Source organism: Nerophis lumbriciformis, linkage group LG09 (genome assembly GCF_033978685.3).
Source record: "Nerophis lumbriciformis linkage group LG09, RoL_Nlum_v2.1, whole genome shotgun sequence".
NCBI classification, from domain to species: Eukaryota; Metazoa; Chordata; class Actinopteri; order Syngnathiformes; family Syngnathidae; genus Nerophis; species Nerophis lumbriciformis.
The window spans coordinates 52145001-52164135 of NC_084556.2; the positions used below are offsets into that span (position 1 = coordinate 52145001).

The following is a 19135-nucleotide window of genomic DNA, read 5'->3' on the forward strand; positions in this document are numbered from 1 at the left end:
GGAATTTGGACGCTGACAGGCCGCGTCCTGCCCGCGGGCTGTAGTTTGGGGACCCCTGTTCTTTATTCTCAATGAAACATCAACGTTTTGGTGTTGCTCGCTTACGGGTACTTATTTATTTATTGAACCTGCAGTCCAGACTTATCTCTTATGTGTGACTGCCATCTACTGGTCACACTTGTCATTACACCATGTACCAAAAAACATTGCTTGGAGGTCGGTCAGCACAACCAGATTTAACACGTGAATTAGTCTATTTTTGAGAACATGAAAGGATTTTAAGTGCGCCTTAAAGTCCGGTTTAATTTTTTTGTTTTTAATGAAACTGACCTACTACGCTACTGCCTTTTATCCACTTCCAAAGAAAGCAGCAAATAAAAGATGTCTCCCTTCCTCTGCCGCCAGGAAAAAGCCCGTACCTCCTGTTCACCAACCGACACGAGATCCGACGCATCGACCTGGTGAAGCGGGACTACAGCCAGGTGGTTTCCACCCAGAAGAACGCCGTGGCCCTGGACCTGGACGTGGCCAACAACCGGGTCTTCTGGTGTGATCGTTTCCACCGGAAAATCTACAGGTATCGCAACATCACACAGTCGGGGTTTATTCTGAGATATATGCCAGGATTTAAGTCTTACCTTCTTGTGCAAGTTGCTCCTTGGCCTGGAACATTTGACCTCATTTGTCCCAAACCCGTCCCCCCCCCCCCCGGGTCAGGTCTAATTGGAACAGGATGTTGTTTTTCTGAATAAAAGGGAGATCTCTAGGGGGAATAAAAAGGAAAATCCTGTTTGGAAGCCCTCACCTCACACCTCCGTCAGGGTGACATCATCAGCGAGAGGGCCCGCCCCCCAGCGAGGTCTTGTCTGTCCTGATAAGTGTTCTAGAAGGAATCTAACCCCGGCATGAACCTGCTCAGTGCAGGACTCTAGGCTATCGTCTCACTCGCTTTGCAGCGCCATGGAGAAGAAACGCTTTTTCTCACCAAAAATTAACTCTTGGCCTGTGATTTTTAGTACCGTATTTTCCGGACTATAGAGCGCACCGGTTTATAAGCCACACCCACTAAATGTGAGAAGAAAAACTTCTTAGTTTTTTGTCCTAACTAAGAGGAATGTTTTGACGGGGGAACGGTTGAAATGCGTTGAAAAATGAAAAAGGAGTAGTCGCCCAGAAAAAAGGATGGAAGTAGGGCTTTGGAAAACCAGGAATTCGGGAAAATCCTGGAATTTTTTTGGAACTTGAAAAAAAAGGTAGTTTGTATTTACAGGATGGTGGAATGTGTTGAAGGTGGAATGGTTTCAATCGGTTGAAAAATGTGGAAATGGTGGAAGTTTGAAAAATGGCCAATTCAATTTTAATTGGGGAAAAATTTCCCGGGAAATCTGGGAATTTTTGGAATTTAACAAGGGAAAACCCTTGGTGGTGTTGGAATTTTTCAAATCAGTCGAGAAATGTTGAATTAGTAACATGTTGAATTGAGAAATGGTATTATGGAATTCCTGGAATTTTGTGAAAACCGAAAATTTTTCCAGTTCAAAAAACAACTTTGTTTTTTGAACATGGAAATCTGGGAATTTTTGGAATTTAACAAGGGAAAACCCTTGTTGGTGTTGGAATTTTTCAAATCAGTCGAGAAATGTTGAAGTGGTAACATGTTGAATTGAGAAATGGTATTATGGAATTCCTGGAATTTTGTGAAAACCGAAAATGTTTGCAGTTCAAAAAAACAGCTTTGTTTTTTGTCCTAACTAAAAGGAATGTTTTGACGGTGGAACGGTTGAAATGTGTTGAAAAATGAAAAAGGAGTAGTCGCCCAGAAAAAAGGATGGAAGTAGGGCTTTGGAAAACCAGGAATTATGGAAAATCCTGGAATTTTTTTGGAACTTGAAAAAAAAGGTAGTTTGTATTTCCAGGATGGTGGAATGTGTTGACGGTGGAATGGTTTGAATCGCTTGAAAAATGTGGAAATGGTGGAAGTTTGAAAAATGGCCAATTCAATTTTAATTGGGGAAAAATGTCCCGGGAAATCTGGGAATTTTTGGAATTTGACAAGGGAAAACCCTAGTTGGTGTTGGAATTTTTCAAATCAGTCGAGAAATGTTGAAGTAGTAACATGTTGAATTGAGAAATGGTATTATGGAATTCCTGGAATTTTGGGAAAACCGAAAAATTTTCCAGAAATCTGGGAATTTTTGGAATTTTACAAGGAAAAACCCTTGTTGGTGTTGGAATTTCTCAAATCAGTCGAGAAATGTTGAAGTAGTAACATGTTGAATTGAGAAATGGTATTATGGAATTCCTGGAATTTTGGGAAAACCGAAAATGTTTCCAGTTAAAAAAACAGCTTTGTTTTTTGTCCTAACTAAGAGGAATGTTTTGACGGTGGAACGGTTGAAACGCGTTGAAAAATGAAAAATGAGTAGTCGCCAGAAAAAAGGATGGAAGTAGGGCTTTGGAAAACCAGGAATTCTGGAAAATCCTGGAATTTTTTTGGAACTTGAAAAAACAGGTAGTTTGTATTTCCAGGATGGTGGAATGTGTTGGCGGTGGAATGGTTTGAATCAGTTGAAAAATGTGGAAATGGTGGAAGTTTGAAAAATGGCCAATTCAATTTTAATTGGGGAAAAATTTCCCGGGAAATCTGGGAATTTTTGGAATTTGACAAGGGAAAACCCTTGTTGGTGTTGGAATTTTTCAAATCAGTCGAGAAATGTTGAAGTAGTAACATGTTGAATTGAGAAATGGTATTATGGAATTCCTGGAATTTTGGGAAAACCGAAAATTTTTCCAGAAATCTGGGAATTTTTGGAATTTAACAAGGGAAAACCCTTGTTGGTGTTGGAATTTCTCAAATCAGTCGAGGAATGTTGAAGTAGTAACATGTTGAATTGAGAAATGGTATTATGGAATTCCTGGAATTTTGGCAAAACCGAAAATTTTTCCAGTTCAAAAAACAGCTTTGTTTTTTGTCCTAACTAAGAGGAATGTTTTGACGGTGGAACGGTTGAAATGCGTTGAAAAATGAAAAAGGAGTAGTCGCCAGAATAAAGGATGGAAATAGGACTTAGGAAAACCAGGAATCCTGGAAAATCCTGGAATTTTTTTGGAACTTGAAAAAAAAGGTAGTTTGTATTTCCAGGATGGTGGAATGTGTTGACGGTGGAATGGTTTGAATCGGTTGAAAAATGTGGAAATGGTGGAAGTTTGAAAAATGGCCAATTCAATTTTAATTGGGGAAAAATGTCCCGGAAAACCTGGAAATCTGGGTATTTTTGGAATTTGACAAGGGAAAGCCCTTGTTGGTGTTGGAATTTTTCAAATCAGTCGAGAAATGTTGAAGTAGTAACATGTTGAATTGAGAAATGCCATCCATCCAATCCATTTTCTACCGCTTGTCCCTTTTGGGGTCGCTGGAGCCCATCTCAGCTGCATTCGGGCGGAAGGCGGCGTACACCCTGGACAAGTTGCCACCTCATCGCAGGAATTGAGAAATGGTATTACGGAATTCCTGGAATTTTGGGAAAACCGAAAATTTTTCCAGTTCAAAAAACAACTTTGTTTTTTGAACGTGGAAATCTGGGAATTTTTGGAATTTAACAAGGAAAAACCCTTGTTGGTGTTGGAATTTCTCAAATCAGTCGAGAAATGTTGAAGTAGTAACATGTTGAATTGAGAAATGGTATTATGGAATTCCTGGAATTTTGGGAAAACCGAAAATGTTTCCAGTTCAGAAAAACAGCTTTGTTTTTTGTCCTAACTAAGAGGAATGTTTTGACGGTGGAACGGTTGAAATGTGTTGAAAAATGAAAAATGAGTAGTCGCCAGAAAAAAGGATAGAAGTAGGGCTTTGGAAAACCAGGAATTCTGGAAAATCCTGGAATTTTTTTGGAACTTGAAAAAACAGGTAGTCTGTATTTCCAGGATGGTGGAATGTGTTGACGGTGGAATGGTTTGAATCGGTTTAAAAATGTGGAAATGGTGGAAGTTTGAAAAATGGCCAATTCAATTTTAAATGGGGAAAAATGTCCCGGAAAACCTGGAAATCTGGGAATTTTTGGAATTTGACAAGGGAAAACCCTTGTTGGTGTTGGAATTTTTCAAATCAGTCGAGAAATGTTGAAATAGTAACATGTTGAATTGAGAAATGGTATTATGGAATTCCTGGAATTTTGGGAAAACCGAAAATGTTTCCAGTTTAAAAAAAACAGCTTTGTTTTTTGTCCTAACTAAGAGGAATGTTTTGATGGTGGAACGGTTGAAATGCGTTGAAAAATTAAAAAGGAGTAGTCGCCAGAAAAAAGGATAGAAATAGGGCTTTGGAAAACCAGGAATTCTGGAAAATCCTGGAATTTTTTTGAAACTTGAAAAAAAAGGTAGTTTGTATTTCCAGGATGGTGGAATGTGTTGGCGGTGGAATGGTTTGAATCGGTTGAAAAATGTGGAAATGGTGGAAGTTTGAAAAATGGCCAATTCAATTTTAATTGGGGAAAAATTTCCCGGGAAATCTGGGAATTTTTGGAATTTGACAAGGGAAAACCCTTGTTGGTGTTTGAATTTTTCAAATCAGTCGAGAAATGTTGAAGTAATAACATGTTGAATTGAGAAATGGTATTATGGAATTTTGGGAAAACCGAAATTTTTTCCAGAAATCTTGGAATTTTTGGAATTTAACAAGGAAAAACCCTTGTTGGTGTTGGAATTTCTCAAATCAGTCGAGAAATGTTGAAGTAGTAACATGTTGAATTGAGAAATGGTATTATGGAATTCCTGGAATTTTGGGAAAACCGAAAATGTTTCTAGTTCAAAAAACAGCTTTGTTTTTTGTCCTAACTAAGAGGAATGTTTTGACGGTGGAACGGTTGAAATGTGTTGAAAAATGAAAAAGGAGTAGTCGCCAGAAAAAAGGATAGAAGTAGGGCTTTGGAAAACCAGGAATTCTGGAAAATCCTGGAATTTTTTTGGAACTTGAAAAAAAAGGTAGTTTGAATTTCCAGGATGGTGGAATGGTTTGAATCGGTTGAAAAATGTGGAAATGGTGGAAGTTTGAAAAATGGCCAATTCAATTTTAAATGGGGAAAAATGTCCCGGAAAACCTGGAAATCTGGGAATTTTTGGAATTTGACAAGGGAAAGCCCTTGTTGGTGTTGGAATTTTTCAAATCAGTCGAGAAATGTTGAAGTAGTAACATGTTGAATTGAGAAATGCCATCCATCCAATCCATTTTCTACCACTTGTCCCTTTTGGGGTCGCTGGAGCCCATCTCAGCTGCATTCGGGCGTAAGGCGGTGTACACCCTGGACAAGTTGCCCCCTCATCGCAGGAATTGAGAAATGGTATTATGGAATTCCTGGAATTTTGGGAAAACCGAAAATGTTTCCAGTTCAAAAAACAGCTTTGTTTTTTGTCCTAACTAAGAGGAATGTTTTGACGGTGGAACGGTTGAAATGCGTTGAAAAATGAAAAAGGAGTAGTCGCCAGAAAAAAGGATGGAAGTAGGGCTTTGGAAAACCAGGAATTCTGGAAAATCCTGGAATTTTTTGGGAACTTGAAAAAAAAGGTAGTTTGTATTTCCAGGATGGTGGAATATGTTGACGGTGGAAAGGTTTCAATCGGTTGAAAAATGTGGAAATGGTGGAAGTTTGAAAAAATGGCCAATTCAATTTTAATTGGGGAAAAATGTCCCGGAAAACCTGGAAATCTGGGAATTTTTGGAATTTGACAAGGGAAAGCCCTTGTTGGTGTTGGAATTTTTCAAATCAGTCGAGAAATGTAGAAGTAGTAACATGTTGAATTGAGAAATGCCATCCATCCAATCCATTTTCTACCGCTTGTCCCTTTTGGGGTCGCTGGAGCCCATCTCAGCTGCATTCGGGCGGAAGGCGGGGTACACCCTGGACAAGTTGCCACCTCATCGCAGGAATTGAGAAATGGTATTACGGAATTCCTGGCATTTTGGGAAAACCGAAAATTTTTCCCGAAATCTGGGAATTTTTGGAATTTAACAAGGGAAAACCCTTGTTGGTGTTGGAATTTTTCAAATCAGTCGAGAAATGTTGAAGTAGTAACATGTTGAATTGAGAAATGGTATTATGGAATTCCTGGAATTTTGAGAAAACCGAAAATGTTTCCAGTTCAAAAAACAGCTTTGTTTTTTGTCCTAACTAAGAGGAATGTTTTGACGGTGGAACGGTTGAAATGCGTTGAAAAATGAAAAAGGAGTAGTCGCCAGAATACAGGATGGAAATAGGGCTTTGGAAAACCAGGAATTATGGAAAATCCTGGAATTTTTTTGGAACTTGAAAAAACAGGTAGTTTGTATTTCCAGGATGGTGGAATGTGTTGGCGGTGGAATGGTTTCAATCGGTTGAAAAATGTGGAAATGGTGGAAGTTTGAAAAATGGCCAATTCAATTTTAATTGGGGGAAAAATTTCCCGGGAAATCTGGGAATTTTTGGAATTTGACAAGGGAAAGCCCTTGTTGGTGTTGGAATTTTTCAAATCAGTCGAGAAATGTTGAAGTAGTAACATGTTGAATTGAGAAATGGTATTATGGAATTCCTGGAATTTTGGGAAAACCGAAAATGTTTCCAGTTCAAAAAACAACTTGGTTTTTTTGAACATGGAAATCTGGGAATTTTTGGAATTTAACAAGGGTAAACCCTTTTTGGTGTTGGAATTTTTCAAATCAGTCGAGAAATGTTGAAGTAGTAAAATGTTGAATTGAGAAATGGTATTATGGAATTCCTGGAATTTTGGGAAAACAGAAAATGTTTCCAGTTCAAAAAACAACTTTGTTTTTTGAACATGGAAATCTGGGAATTTTTGGAATTTAACAAGGGTAAAACCTTGTTGGTGTTGGAATTTTTCAAATCAGTCGAGAAATGTTGAAGTAGTAACATGTTGAATTGAGAAATGGTATTATGGAATTCCTGGAATTTTGGGAAAACCGAAAATTTTTCCAGTTCAAAAAAAAACTTTGTTTTTTGAACATGGAAATCTGGGAATTTTTGGAATTTAACAAGGGAAAACCCTTGTTGGTGTTGGAATTTTTCAAATCAGTCGAGAAATGTTGAAGTGGTAACATGTTGAATTGAGAAATGGTATTATGGAATTCCTGGAATTTTGGGAAAACCGAAAATTTTTCCAGTTCAAAAAACAACTTTGTTTTTTGAACATGGAAATCTGGGAATTTTTGGAATTTAACAAGGGTAAACCCTTGTTAGTGTTGGAATTTTGCAAATCAGTCGAGAAATGTTGAAGTAGTAACATGTTGAATTGAGAAATGGTATTATGGAATTCCTGGAATTTTGGGAAAACCGAAAATTTTTCCAGTTCAAAAAAAAACTTTGTTTTTTGAACATGGAAATCTGGGAATTTTTGGAATTTAACAAGGGAAAACCCTTGTTGGTGTTGGAATTTTTCAAATCAGTCGAGAAATGTTGAAGTGGTAACATGTTGAATTGAGAAATGGTATTATGGAATTCCTGGAATTTTGGGAAAACCGAAAATTTTTCCAGTTCAAAAAACAACTTTGTTTTTTGAACATGGAAATCTGGGAATTTTTGGAATTTAACAAGGGTAAACCCTTGTTAGTGTTGGAATTTTGCAAATCAGTCGAGAAATGTTGAAGTAGTAACATGTTGAATTGAGAAATGGTATTATGGAATTCCTGGAATTTTGGGAAAACCGAAAATGTTTCCAGTTCAAAAAACAGCTTTGTTTTTTGTCCTAACTAAGAGGAATGTTTTGACGGTGGAACGGTTGAAATGCGTTGAAAAATGAAAAAGGAGTAGTCGCCAGAAAAAAGGATAGAAGTAGGGCTTTGGAAAACCAGGAATTCTGGAAAATCCTGGAATTTTTTTGGAACTTGAAAAAAAAGGTAGTTTGAATTTCCAGGATGGTGGAATGTGTTGACAGTGGAATGGTTTGAATCTGTTGAAAAATGTGGAAATGGTGGAAGTTTGAAAAATGGCCGATTCAATTTTAATTGGGGAAAAATTTCCCGGGAAATCTGGGAATTTTTGGTATTTGACAAGGGAAAGCCCTTGTTGGTGTTGGAATTTTTCAAATCATTCGAGAAATGTTAAAGTAGTAACATGTTGAATTGAGAAATGCCATCCATCCAATCCATTTTCTACCGCTTGTTCCTTTTGGGGTCGCTGGAGCCCATCTCAGCTGCATTCGGGCGGAAGGCGGTGTACACCCTGGACAAGTTGCCACCTCATCGCAGGAATTGAGAAATGGGATTACGGAATGCCTGGAATTTTGGGAAAAGCGAAAATTTTTCCATTTCAAAAAACAACTTTGTTTTTTGAACATGGAAATCTGGGAATTTTTGGAATTTAACAAGGGAAAACCCTTGTTGGTGTTGGAATTTTTCAAATCAGTCGAGAAATGTTGACGTAGTAACATGTTGAATTGAGAAATGGTATTATGGAATTCCTGGAATTTTGGGAAAACCGAAAATGTTTCCAGTTCAAAAAACAACTTTGGTTTTTGAACATGGAAATCTGGGAATTTTTGGAATTTAACAAGGGTAAACCCTTGTTGGTGTTGGAATTTTGCAAATCAGTCGAGAAATGTTGAAGTAGTAACATGTTGAATTGAGAAATGGTATTATGGAATTCCTGGAATTTTGAGAAAACCGAAAATGTTTCCAGTTCAAAAAACAGCTTTGTTTTTTGTCCTAACTAAGAGGAATGTTTTGACGGTGGAACGGTTGAAATGCGTTGAAAAATGAAAAAGGAGTAGTCGCCAGAATACAGGATGGAAATAGGGCTTTGGAAAACCAGGAATTATGGAAAATCCTGGAATTTTTTTGGAACTTGAAAAAACAGGTAGTTTATATTTCCAGGATGGTGGAATGTGTTGGCGGTGGAATGGTTTGAATCGGTTGAAAAATGTGGAAATGGTGGAAGTTTGAAAAATGGCCAATTCAATTTTAATTGGGGAAAAATTTCCCGGGAAATCTGGGAATTTTTGGAATTTGACAAGGGAAAGCCCTTGTTGGTGTTGGAATTTTTCAAATCAGTCGAGAAATGTTGAAGTAGTAACATGTTGAATTGAGAAATGGTATTATGGAATTCCTGGAATTTTGGGAAAACCGAAAATGTTTCCAGTTCAAAAAACAACTTGGTTTTTTTGAACATGGAAATCTGGGAATTTTTGGAATTTAACAAGGGTAAACCCTTATTGGTGTTGGAATTTTTCAAATCAGTCGAGAAATGTTGAAGTAGTAACATGTTGAATTGAGAAATGGTATTATGGAATTCCTGGAATTTTGGGAGAACCGAAAATGTTTCCAGTTCAAAAAACAACTTTGTTTTTTGAACATGGAAATCTGGGAATTTTGGGAATTTAACAAGGGTAAAACTTTGTTGGTGTTGGAATTTTTCAAATCAGTCGAGAAATGTTGAAGTAGTAACATGTTGAATTGAGAAATGGTATTATGGAATTCCTGGAATTTTGAGAAAACCGAAAATGTTTCCAGTTCAAAAAACAACTTTGTTTTTTGAACATGGAAATCTGGGAATTTTTGGAATTTAACAAGGGTAAACCCTTGTTGGTGTTGGAATTTTTCAAATCAGTCGAGAAATGTTGAAGTAGTAACATGTTAAATTCCGAAATGGTATTATGGAATTCCTGGAATTTTGGGAGAACCGAAAATGTTTCCAGTTCAAAAAACAACTTTGTTTTTTGAACATGGAAATCTGGGAATTTTGGGAATTTAACAAGGGAAAACCCTTGTTGGTGTTGGAATTTTTCAAATCAGTCGAGAAATGTTGAAGTAGTAACATGTTGAATTGAGAAATGCCATCCATCCAATCCATTTTCTACCGTTTGTCCCTTTTGGGGTCGCTGGAGCCCATCTCAGCTGCATTCGGGCGGAAGGCGGGGTACACCCTGGACAAGTTGCCCCCTCATCGCAGGAATTGAGAAATGGTATTACGGAATTCCTGGAATTTTGGAAAAACCGAAAATTTTTCCAGAATCCTGGGAATTTTTGGAATTTAACAAGGGAAAACCCTTGTTGGTGTTGGAATTTTTCAAATCAGTCGAGAAATGTTGAAGTAGTAACATATTGAATTGAGAAATGGTATTATGGAATTCCTGGAATTTTGGGAAAACCGAAAATGTTTCCAGTTCAAAAAACAGCTTTGTTTTTTGTCCTAACTAAGAGGAATGTTTTGACGGTTGAACGGTTGAAATGCATTGAAAAATGAAAAAGGAGTAGTCGCCAGAAAAAAGGATAGAAGTAGGGCTTTGGAAAACCAGGAATTCTGGAAAATCCTGGAATTTTTTTGGAACTTGAAAAAAAAGGTAGTTTGTATTTCCAGGATGGTGGAATATATTGACGGTGGAATGGTTTGAATCGGTTGAAAAATGTGGAAATGGTGGAAGTTTGAAAAATGGCCAATTCAATTTTAATTGGGGAAAAATTTCCCGGGAAATCTGGGAATTTTTGGAATTTGACAAGGGAAAGCCCTTGTTGGTGTTGGAATTTTTCAAATCAGTCGAGAAATGTTGAAGTAGTAACATGTTGAATTGAGAAATGGTATTATGGAATTCCTGGAATTTTGGGAAAACCGAAAATGTTTCCAGTTCAAAAAACAGCTTTGTTTTTTAAACATGGAAATCTGGGAATTTTTGGTATTTAACAAGGGAAAACCCTTGTTGGTATTGGAATTTTTCAAATCAGTCGAGAAATGTTGAAGTAGTAATGAATTGAGAAATGGTATTATGGAATTCCTGGAATTTTGAGAAAACCGAAAATGTTTCCAGTTCAAAAAACAACTTTGTTTTTTGAACATGGAAATCTGGGAATTTTTGGAATTTAACAAGGGTAAACCCTTGTTAGTGTTGGAATTTTGCAAATCAGTCGAGAAATGTTGAAGTAGTAACATGTTGAATTGAGAAATGGTATTATGGAATTCCTGGAATTTTGGGAAAACCGAAAATGTTTCCAGTTCAAAAAACAGCTTTGTTTTTTGTCCTAACTAAGAGGAATGTTTTGACGGTGGAACGGTTGAAATGCGTTGGAAAATGAAAAAGGAGTAGTCGCCAGAAAAAAGGATAGAAGTAGGGCTTTGGAAAACCAGGAATTCTGGAAAATCCTGGAATTTTTTTGGAACTTGAAAAAAAAGGTAGTTTGAATTTCCAGGATGGTGGAATGTGTTGACAGTGGAATGGTTTGAATCTGTTGAAAAATGTGGAAATGGTGGAAGTTTGAAAAATGGCCAATTCAATTTTAATTGGGGAAAAATTTCCCGGGAAATCTGGGAATTTTTGGTATTTGACAAGGGAAAACCCTTGTTGGTGTTGGAATTTTTCAAATCATTCGAGAAATGTTAAAGTAGTAACATGTTGAATTGAGAAATGCCATCCATCCAATCCATTTTCTACCGCTTGTCCCTTTTGGGGTCGCTGGAGCCCATCTCAGCTGCATTCGGGCGGAAGGCGGTGTACACCCTGGACAAGTTGCCACCTCATCGCAGGAATTGAGAAATGGGATTACGGAATTCCTGGAATTTTGGGAAAAGCGAAAATGTTTCCATTTCAAAAAACAACTTTGTTTTTTGAACATGGAAATCTGGGAATTTTTGGAATTTAACAAGGGTAAACCCTTGTTGGTGTTGGAATTTTTCAAATCAGTCGAGAAATGTTGACGTAGTAACATGTTGAATTGAGAAATGGTATTATGGAATTCCTGGAATTTTGGGAAAACCGAAAATGTTTCCAGTTCAAAAAAAACTTTGGTTTTTGAACATGGAAATCTGGGAATTTTTGGAATTTAACAAGGGAAAACCCTTGTTGGTGTTGGAATTTTTCAAATCAGTCGAGAAATGTTGAAGTAGTAACATGTTGAATTGAGAAATGGTATCATGGAATTCCTGGAATTTTGGGAAAACCGAAAATGTTTCCAGTTCAAAAAACAACTTTGTTTTTTGAACATGGAAATCTGGGAATTTTTGGAATTTAACAAGGGTAAACCCTTGTTAGTGTTGGAATTTTGCAAATCAGTCGAGAAATGTTGAAGTAGTAACATGTTGAATTGAGAAATGGTATTATGGAATTCCTGGAATTTTGGGAAAACCGAAAATGTTTCCAGTTCAAAAAACAGCTTTGTTTTTTGTCCTAACTAAGAGGAATGTTTTGACGGTGGAACGGTTGAAATGCGTTGAAAAATGAAAAAGGAGTAGTCGCCAGAAAAAAGGATAGAAGTAGGGCTTTGGAAAACCAGGAATTCTGGAAAATCCTGGAATTTTTTTGGAACTTGAAAAAAAAGGTAGTTTGAATTTCCAGGATGGTGGAATGGTTTGAATCGGTTGAAAAATGTGGAAATGGTGGAAGTTTGAAAAATGGCCAATTCAATTTTAAATGGGGAAAAATGTCCCGGAAAACCTGGAAATCTGGGAATTTTTGGAATTTGACAAGGGAAAGCCCTTGTTGGTGTTGGAATTTTTCAAATCAGTCGAGAAATGTTGAAGTAGTAACATGTTGAATTGAGAAATGCCATCCATCCAATCCATTTTCTACCACTTGTCCCTTTTGGGGTCGCTGGAGCCCATCTCAGCTGCATTCGGGCGTAAGGCGGTGTACACCCTGGACAAGTTGCCCCCTCATCGCAGGAATTGAGAAATGGTATTATGGAATTCCTGGAATTTTGGGAAAACCGAAAATGTTTCCAGTTCAAAAAACAGCTTTGTTTTTTGTCCTAACTAAGAGGAATGTTTTGACGGTGGAACGGTTGAAATGCGTTGAAAAATGAAAAAGGAGTAGTCGCCAGAAAAAAGGATGGAAGTAGGGCTTTGGAAAACCAGGAATTCTGGAAAATCCTGGAATTTTTTGGGAACTTGAAAAAAAAGGTAGTTTGTATTTCCAGGATGGTGGAATATGTTGACGGTGGAAAGGTTTCAATCGGTTGAAAAATGTGGAAATGGTGGAAGTTTGAAAAAATGGCCAATTCAATTTTAATTGGGGAAAAATGTCCCGGAAAACCTGGAAATCTGGGAATTTTTGGAATTTGACAAGGGAAAGCCCTTGTTGGTGTTGGAATTTTTCAAATCAGTCGAGAAATGTAGAAGTAGTAACATGTTGAATTGAGAAATGCCATCCATCCAATCCATTTTCTACCGCTTGTCCCTTTTGGGGTCGCTGGAGCCCATCTCAGCTGCATTCGGGCGGAAGGCGGGGTACACCCTGGACAAGTTGCCACCTCATCGCAGGAATTGAGAAATGGTATTACGGAATTCCTGGCATTTTGGGAAAACCGAAAATTTTTCCCGAAATCTGGGAATTTTTGGAATTTAACAAGGGAAAACCCTTGTTGGTGTTGGAATTTTTCAAATCAGTCGAGAAATGTTGAAGTAGTAACATGTTGAATTGAGAAATGGTATTATGGAATTCCTGGAATTTTGAGAAAACCGAAAATGTTTCCAGTTCAAAAAACAGCTTTGTTTTTTGTCCTAACTAAGAGGAATGTTTTGACGGTGGAACGGTTGAAATGCGTTGAAAAATGAAAAAGGAGTAGTCGCCAGAATACAGGATGGAAATAGGGCTTTGGAAAACCAGGAATTATGGAAAATCCTGGAATTTTTTTGGAACTTGAAAAAACAGGTAGTTTGTATTTCCAGGATGGTGGAATGTGTTGGCGGTGGAATGGTTTCAATCGGTTGAAAAATGTGGAAATGGTGGAAGTTTGAAAAATGGCCAATTCAATTTTAATTGGGGGAAAAATTTCCCGGGAAATCTGGGAATTTTTGGAATTTGACAAGGGAAAGCCCTTGTTGGTGTTGGAATTTTTCAAATCAGTCGAGAAATGTTGAAGTAGTAACATGTTGAATTGAGAAATGGTATTATGGAATTCCTGGAATTTTGGGAAAACCGAAAATGTTTCCAGTTCAAAAAACAACTTGGTTTTTTTGAACATGGAAATCTGGGAATTTTTGGAATTTAACAAGGGTAAACCCTTTTTGGTGTTGGAATTTTTCAAATCAGTCGAGAAATGTTGAAGTAGTAAAATGTTGAATTGAGAAATGGTATTATGGAATTCCTGGAATTTTGGGAAAACAGAAAATGTTTCCAGTTCAAAAAACAACTTTGTTTTTTGAACATGGAAATCTGGGAATTTTTGGAATTTAACAAGGGTAAAACCTTGTTGGTGTTGGAATTTTTCAAATCAGTCGAGAAATGTTGAAGTAGTAACATGTTGAATTGAGAAATGGTATTATGGAATTCCTGGAATTTTGGGAAAACCGAAAATTTTTCCAGTTCAAAAAAAAACTTTGTTTTTTGAACATGGAAATCTGGGAATTTTTGGAATTTAACAAGGGAAAACCCTTGTTGGTGTTGGAATTTTTCAAATCAGTCGAGAAATGTTGAAGTGGTAACATGTTGAATTGAGAAATGGTATTATGGAATTCCTGGAATTTTGGGAAAACCGAAAATTTTTCCAGTTCAAAAAACAACTTTGTTTTTTGAACATGGAAATCTGGGAATTTTTGGAATTTAACAAGGGTAAACCCTTGTTAGTGTTGGAATTTTGCAAATCAGTCGAGAAATGTTGAAGTAGTAACATGTTGAATTGAGAAATGGTATTATGGAATTCCTGGAATTTTGGGAAAACCGAAAATTTTTCCAGTTCAAAAAAAAACTTTGTTTTTTGAACATGGAAATCTGGGAATTTTTGGAATTTAACAAGGGAAAACCCTTGTTGGTGTTGGAATTTTTCAAATCAGTCGAGAAATGTTGAAGTGGTAACATGTTGAATTGAGAAATGGTATTATGGAATTCCTGGAATTTTGGGAAAACCGAAAATTTTTCCAGTTCAAAAAACAACTTTGTTTTTTGAACATGGAAATCTGGGAATTTTTGGAATTTAACAAGGGTAAACCCTTGTTAGTGTTGGAATTTTGCAAATCAGTCGAGAAATGTTGAAGTAGTAACATGTTGAATTGAGAAATGGTATTATGGAATTCCTGGAATTTTGGGAAAACCGAAAATGTTTCCAGTTCAAAAAACAGCTTTGTTTTTTGTCCTAACTAAGAGGAATGTTTTGACGGTGGAACGGTTGAAATGCGTTGAAAAATGAAAAAGGAGTAGTCGCCAGAAAAAAGGATAGAAGTAGGGCTTTGGAAAACCAGGAATTCTGGAAAATCCTGGAATTTTTTTGGAACTTGAAAAAAAAGGTAGTTTGAATTTCCAGGATGGTGGAATGTGTTGACAGTGGAATGGTTTGAATCTGTTGAAAAATGTGGAAATGGTGGAAGTTTGAAAAATGGCCGATTCAATTTTAATTGGGGAAAAATTTCCCGGGAAATCTGGGAATTTTTGGTATTTGACAAGGGAAAGCCCTTGTTGGTGTTGGAATTTTTCAAATCATTCGAGAAATGTTAAAGTAGTAACATGTTGAATTGAGAAATGCCATCCATCCAATCCATTTTCTACCGCTTGTTCCTTTTGGGGTCGCTGGAGCCCATCTCAGCTGCATTCGGGCGGAAGGCGGTGTACACCCTGGACAAGTTGCCACCTCATCGCAGGAATTGAGAAATGGGATTACGGAATGCCTGGAATTTTGGGAAAAGCGAAAATTTTTCCATTTCAAAAAACAACTTTGTTTTTTGAACATGGAAATCTGGGAATTTTTGGAATTTAACAAGGGAAAACCCTTGTTGGTGTTGGAATTTTTCAAATCAGTCGAGAAATGTTGACGTAGTAACATGTTGAATTGAGAAATGGTATTATGGAATTCCTGGAATTTTGGGAAAACCGAAAATGTTTCCAGTTCAAAAAACAACTTTGGTTTTTGAACATGGAAATCTGGGAATTTTTGGAATTTAACAAGGGTAAACCCTTGTTGGTGTTGGAATTTTGCAAATCAGTCGAGAAATGTTGAAGTAGTAACATGTTGAATTGAGAAATGGTATTATGGAATTCCTGGAATTTTGAGAAAACCGAAAATGTTTCCAGTTCAAAAAACAGCTTTGTTTTTTGTCCTAACTAAGAGGAATGTTTTGACGGTGGAACGGTTGAAATGCGTTGAAAAATGAAAAAGGAGTAGTCGCCAGAATACAGGATGGAAATAGGGCTTTGGAAAACCAGGAATTATGGAAAATCCTGGAATTTTTTTGGAACTTGAAAAAACAGGTAGTTTATATTTCCAGGATGGTGGAATGTGTTGGCGGTGGAATGGTTTGAATCGGTTGAAAAATGTGGAAATGGTGGAAGTTTGAAAAATGGCCAATTCAATTTTAATTGGGGAAAAATTTCCCGGGAAATCTGGGAATTTTTGGAATTTGACAAGGGAAAGCCCTTGTTGGTGTTGGAATTTTTCAAATCAGTCGAGAAATGTTGAAGTAGTAACATGTTGAATTGAGAAATGGTATTATGGAATTCCTGGAATTTTGGGAAAACCGAAAATGTTTCCAGTTCAAAAAACAACTTGGTTTTTTTGAACATGGAAATCTGGGAATTTTTGGAATTTAACAAGGGTAAACCCTTATTGGTGTTGGAATTTTTCAAATCAGTCGAGAAATGTTGAAGTAGTAACATGTTGAATTGAGAAATGGTATTATGGAATTCCTGGAATTTTGGGAGAACCGAAAATGTTTCCAGTTCAAAAAACAACTTTGTTTTTTGAACATGGAAATCTGGGAATTTTGGGAATTTAACAAGGGTAAAACTTTGTTGGTGTTGGAATTTTTCAAATCAGTCGAGAAATGTTGAAGTAGTAACATGTTGAATTGAGAAATGGTATTATGGAATTCCTGGAATTTTGAGAAAACCGAAAATGTTTCCAGTTCAAAAAACAACTTTGTTTTTTGAACATGGAAATCTGGGAATTTTTGGAATTTAACAAGGGTAAACCCTTGTTGGTGTTGGAATTTTTCAAATCAGTCGAGAAATGTTGAAGTAGTAACATGTTAAATTCCGAAATGGTATTATGGAATTCCTGGAATTTTGGGAGAACCGAAAATGTTTCCAGTTCAAAAAACAACTTTGTTTTTTGAACATGGAAATCTGGGAATTTTGGGAATTTAACAAGGGAAAACCCTTGTTGGTGTTGGAATTTTTCAAATCAGTCGAGAAATGTTGAAGTAGTAACATGTTGAATTGAGAAATGCCATCCATCCAATCCATTTTCTACCGCTTGTCCCTTTTGGGGTCGCTGGAGCCCATCTCAGCTGCATTCGGGCGGAAGGCGGGGTACACCCTGGACAAGTTGCCCCCTCATCGCAGGAATTGAGAAATGGTATTACGGAATTCCTGGAATTTTGGAAAAACCGAAAATTTTTCCAGAATCCTGGGAATTTTTGGAATTTAACAAGGGAAAACCCTTGTTGGTGTTGGAATTTTTCAAATCAGTCGAGAAATGTTGAAGTAGTAACATATTGAATTGAGAAATGGTATTATGGAATTCCTGGAATTTTGGGAAAACCGAAAATGTTTCCAGTTCAAAAAACAGCTTTGTTTTTTGTCCTAACTAAGAGGAATGTTTTGACGGTTGAACGGTTGAAATGCATTGAAAAATGAAAAAGGAGTAGTCGCCAGAAAAAAGGATAGAAGTAGGGCTTTGGAAAACCAGGAATTCTGGAAAATCCTGGAATTTTTTTGGAACTTGAAAAAAAAGGTAGTTTGTATTTCCAGGATGGTGGAATATATTGACGGTGGAATGGTTTGAATCGGTTGAAAAATGTGGAAATGGTGGAAGTTTGAAAAATGGCCAATTCAATTTTAATTGGGGAAAAATTTCCCGGGAAATCTGGGAATTTTTGGAATTTGACAAGGGAAAGCCCTTGTTGGTGTTGGAATTTTTCAAATCAGTCGAGAAATGTTGAAGTAGTAACATGTTGAATTGAGAAATGGTATTATGGAATTCCTGGAATTTTGGGAAAACCGAAAATGTTTCCAGTTCAAAAAACAGCTTTGTTTTTTAAACATGGAAATCTGGGAATTTTTGGTATTTAACAAGGGAAAACCCTTGTTGGTATTGGAATTTTTCAAATCAGTCGAGAAATGTTGAAGTAGTAATGAATTGAGAAATGGTATTATGGAATTCCTGGAATTTTGAGAAAACCGAAAATGTTTCCAGTTCAAAAAACAACTTTGTTTTTTGAACATGGAAATCTGGGAATTTTTGGAATTTAACAAGGGTAAACCCTTGTTAGTGTTGGAATTTTGCAAATCAGTCGAGAAATGTTGAAGTAGTAACATGTTGAATTGAGAAATGGTATTATGGAATTCCTGGAATTTTGGGAAAACCGAAAATGTTTCCAGTTCAAAAAACAGCTTTGTTTTTTGTCCTAACTAAGAGGAATGTTTTGACGGTGGAACGGTTGAAATGCGTTGGAAAATGAAAAAGGAGTAGTCGCCAGAAAAAAGGATAGAAGTAGGGCTTTGGAAAACCAGGAATTCTGGAAAATCCTGGAATTTTTTTGGAACTTGAAAAAAAAGGTAGTTTGAATTTCCAGGATGGTGGAATGTGTTGACAGTGGAATGGTTTGAATCTGTTGAAAAATGTGGAAATGGTGGAAGTTTGAAAAATGGCCAATTCAATTTTAATTGGGGAAAAATTTCCCGGGAAATCTGGGAATTTTTGGTATTTGACAAGGGAAAACCCTTGTTGGTGTTGGAATTTTTCAAATCATTCGAGAAATGTTAAAGTAGTAACATGTTGAATTGAGAAATGCCATCCATCCAATCCATTTTCTACCGCTTGTCCCTTTTGGGGTCGCTGGAGCCCATCTCAGCTGCATTCGGGCGGAAGGCGGTGTACACCCTGGACAAGTTGCCACCTCATCGCAGGAATTGAGAAATGGGATTACGGAATTCCTGGAATTTTGGGAAAAGCGAAAATGTTTCCATTTCAAAAAACAACTTTGTTTTTTGAACATGGAAATCTGGGAATTTTTGGAATTTAACAAGGGTAAACCCTTGTTGGTGTTGGAATTTTTCAAATCAGTCGAGAAATGTTGACGTAGTAACATGTTGAATTGAGAAATGGTATTATGGAATTCCTGGAATTTTGGGAAAACCGAAAATGTTTCCAGTTCAAAAAAAACTTTGGTTTTTGAACATGGAAATCTGGGAATTTTTGGAATTTAACAAGGGAAAACCCTTGTTGGTGTTGGAA

At 36.8% G+C, this 19135-nt stretch overlaps 1 protein-coding gene across 3 annotated transcripts in view; it reads left to right on the top strand.

Moving 5' to 3' along the window:
- LOC133607870 (low-density lipoprotein receptor-related protein 8-like) overlaps positions 1 to 19135 on the top strand; it is a 457948-nt gene that overhangs the window by 320837 nt on the left and 117976 nt on the right. For all 3 annotated transcript variants that reach the window (XM_061962897.2, XM_061962895.1, XM_061962896.1), the window contains exon 10: positions 406 to 577. In XM_061962897.2, the coding sequence (XP_061818881.1) occupies positions 406 to 577 (172 nt within the window). The remainder of the gene's footprint in view (positions 1 to 405; positions 578 to 19135) is intronic.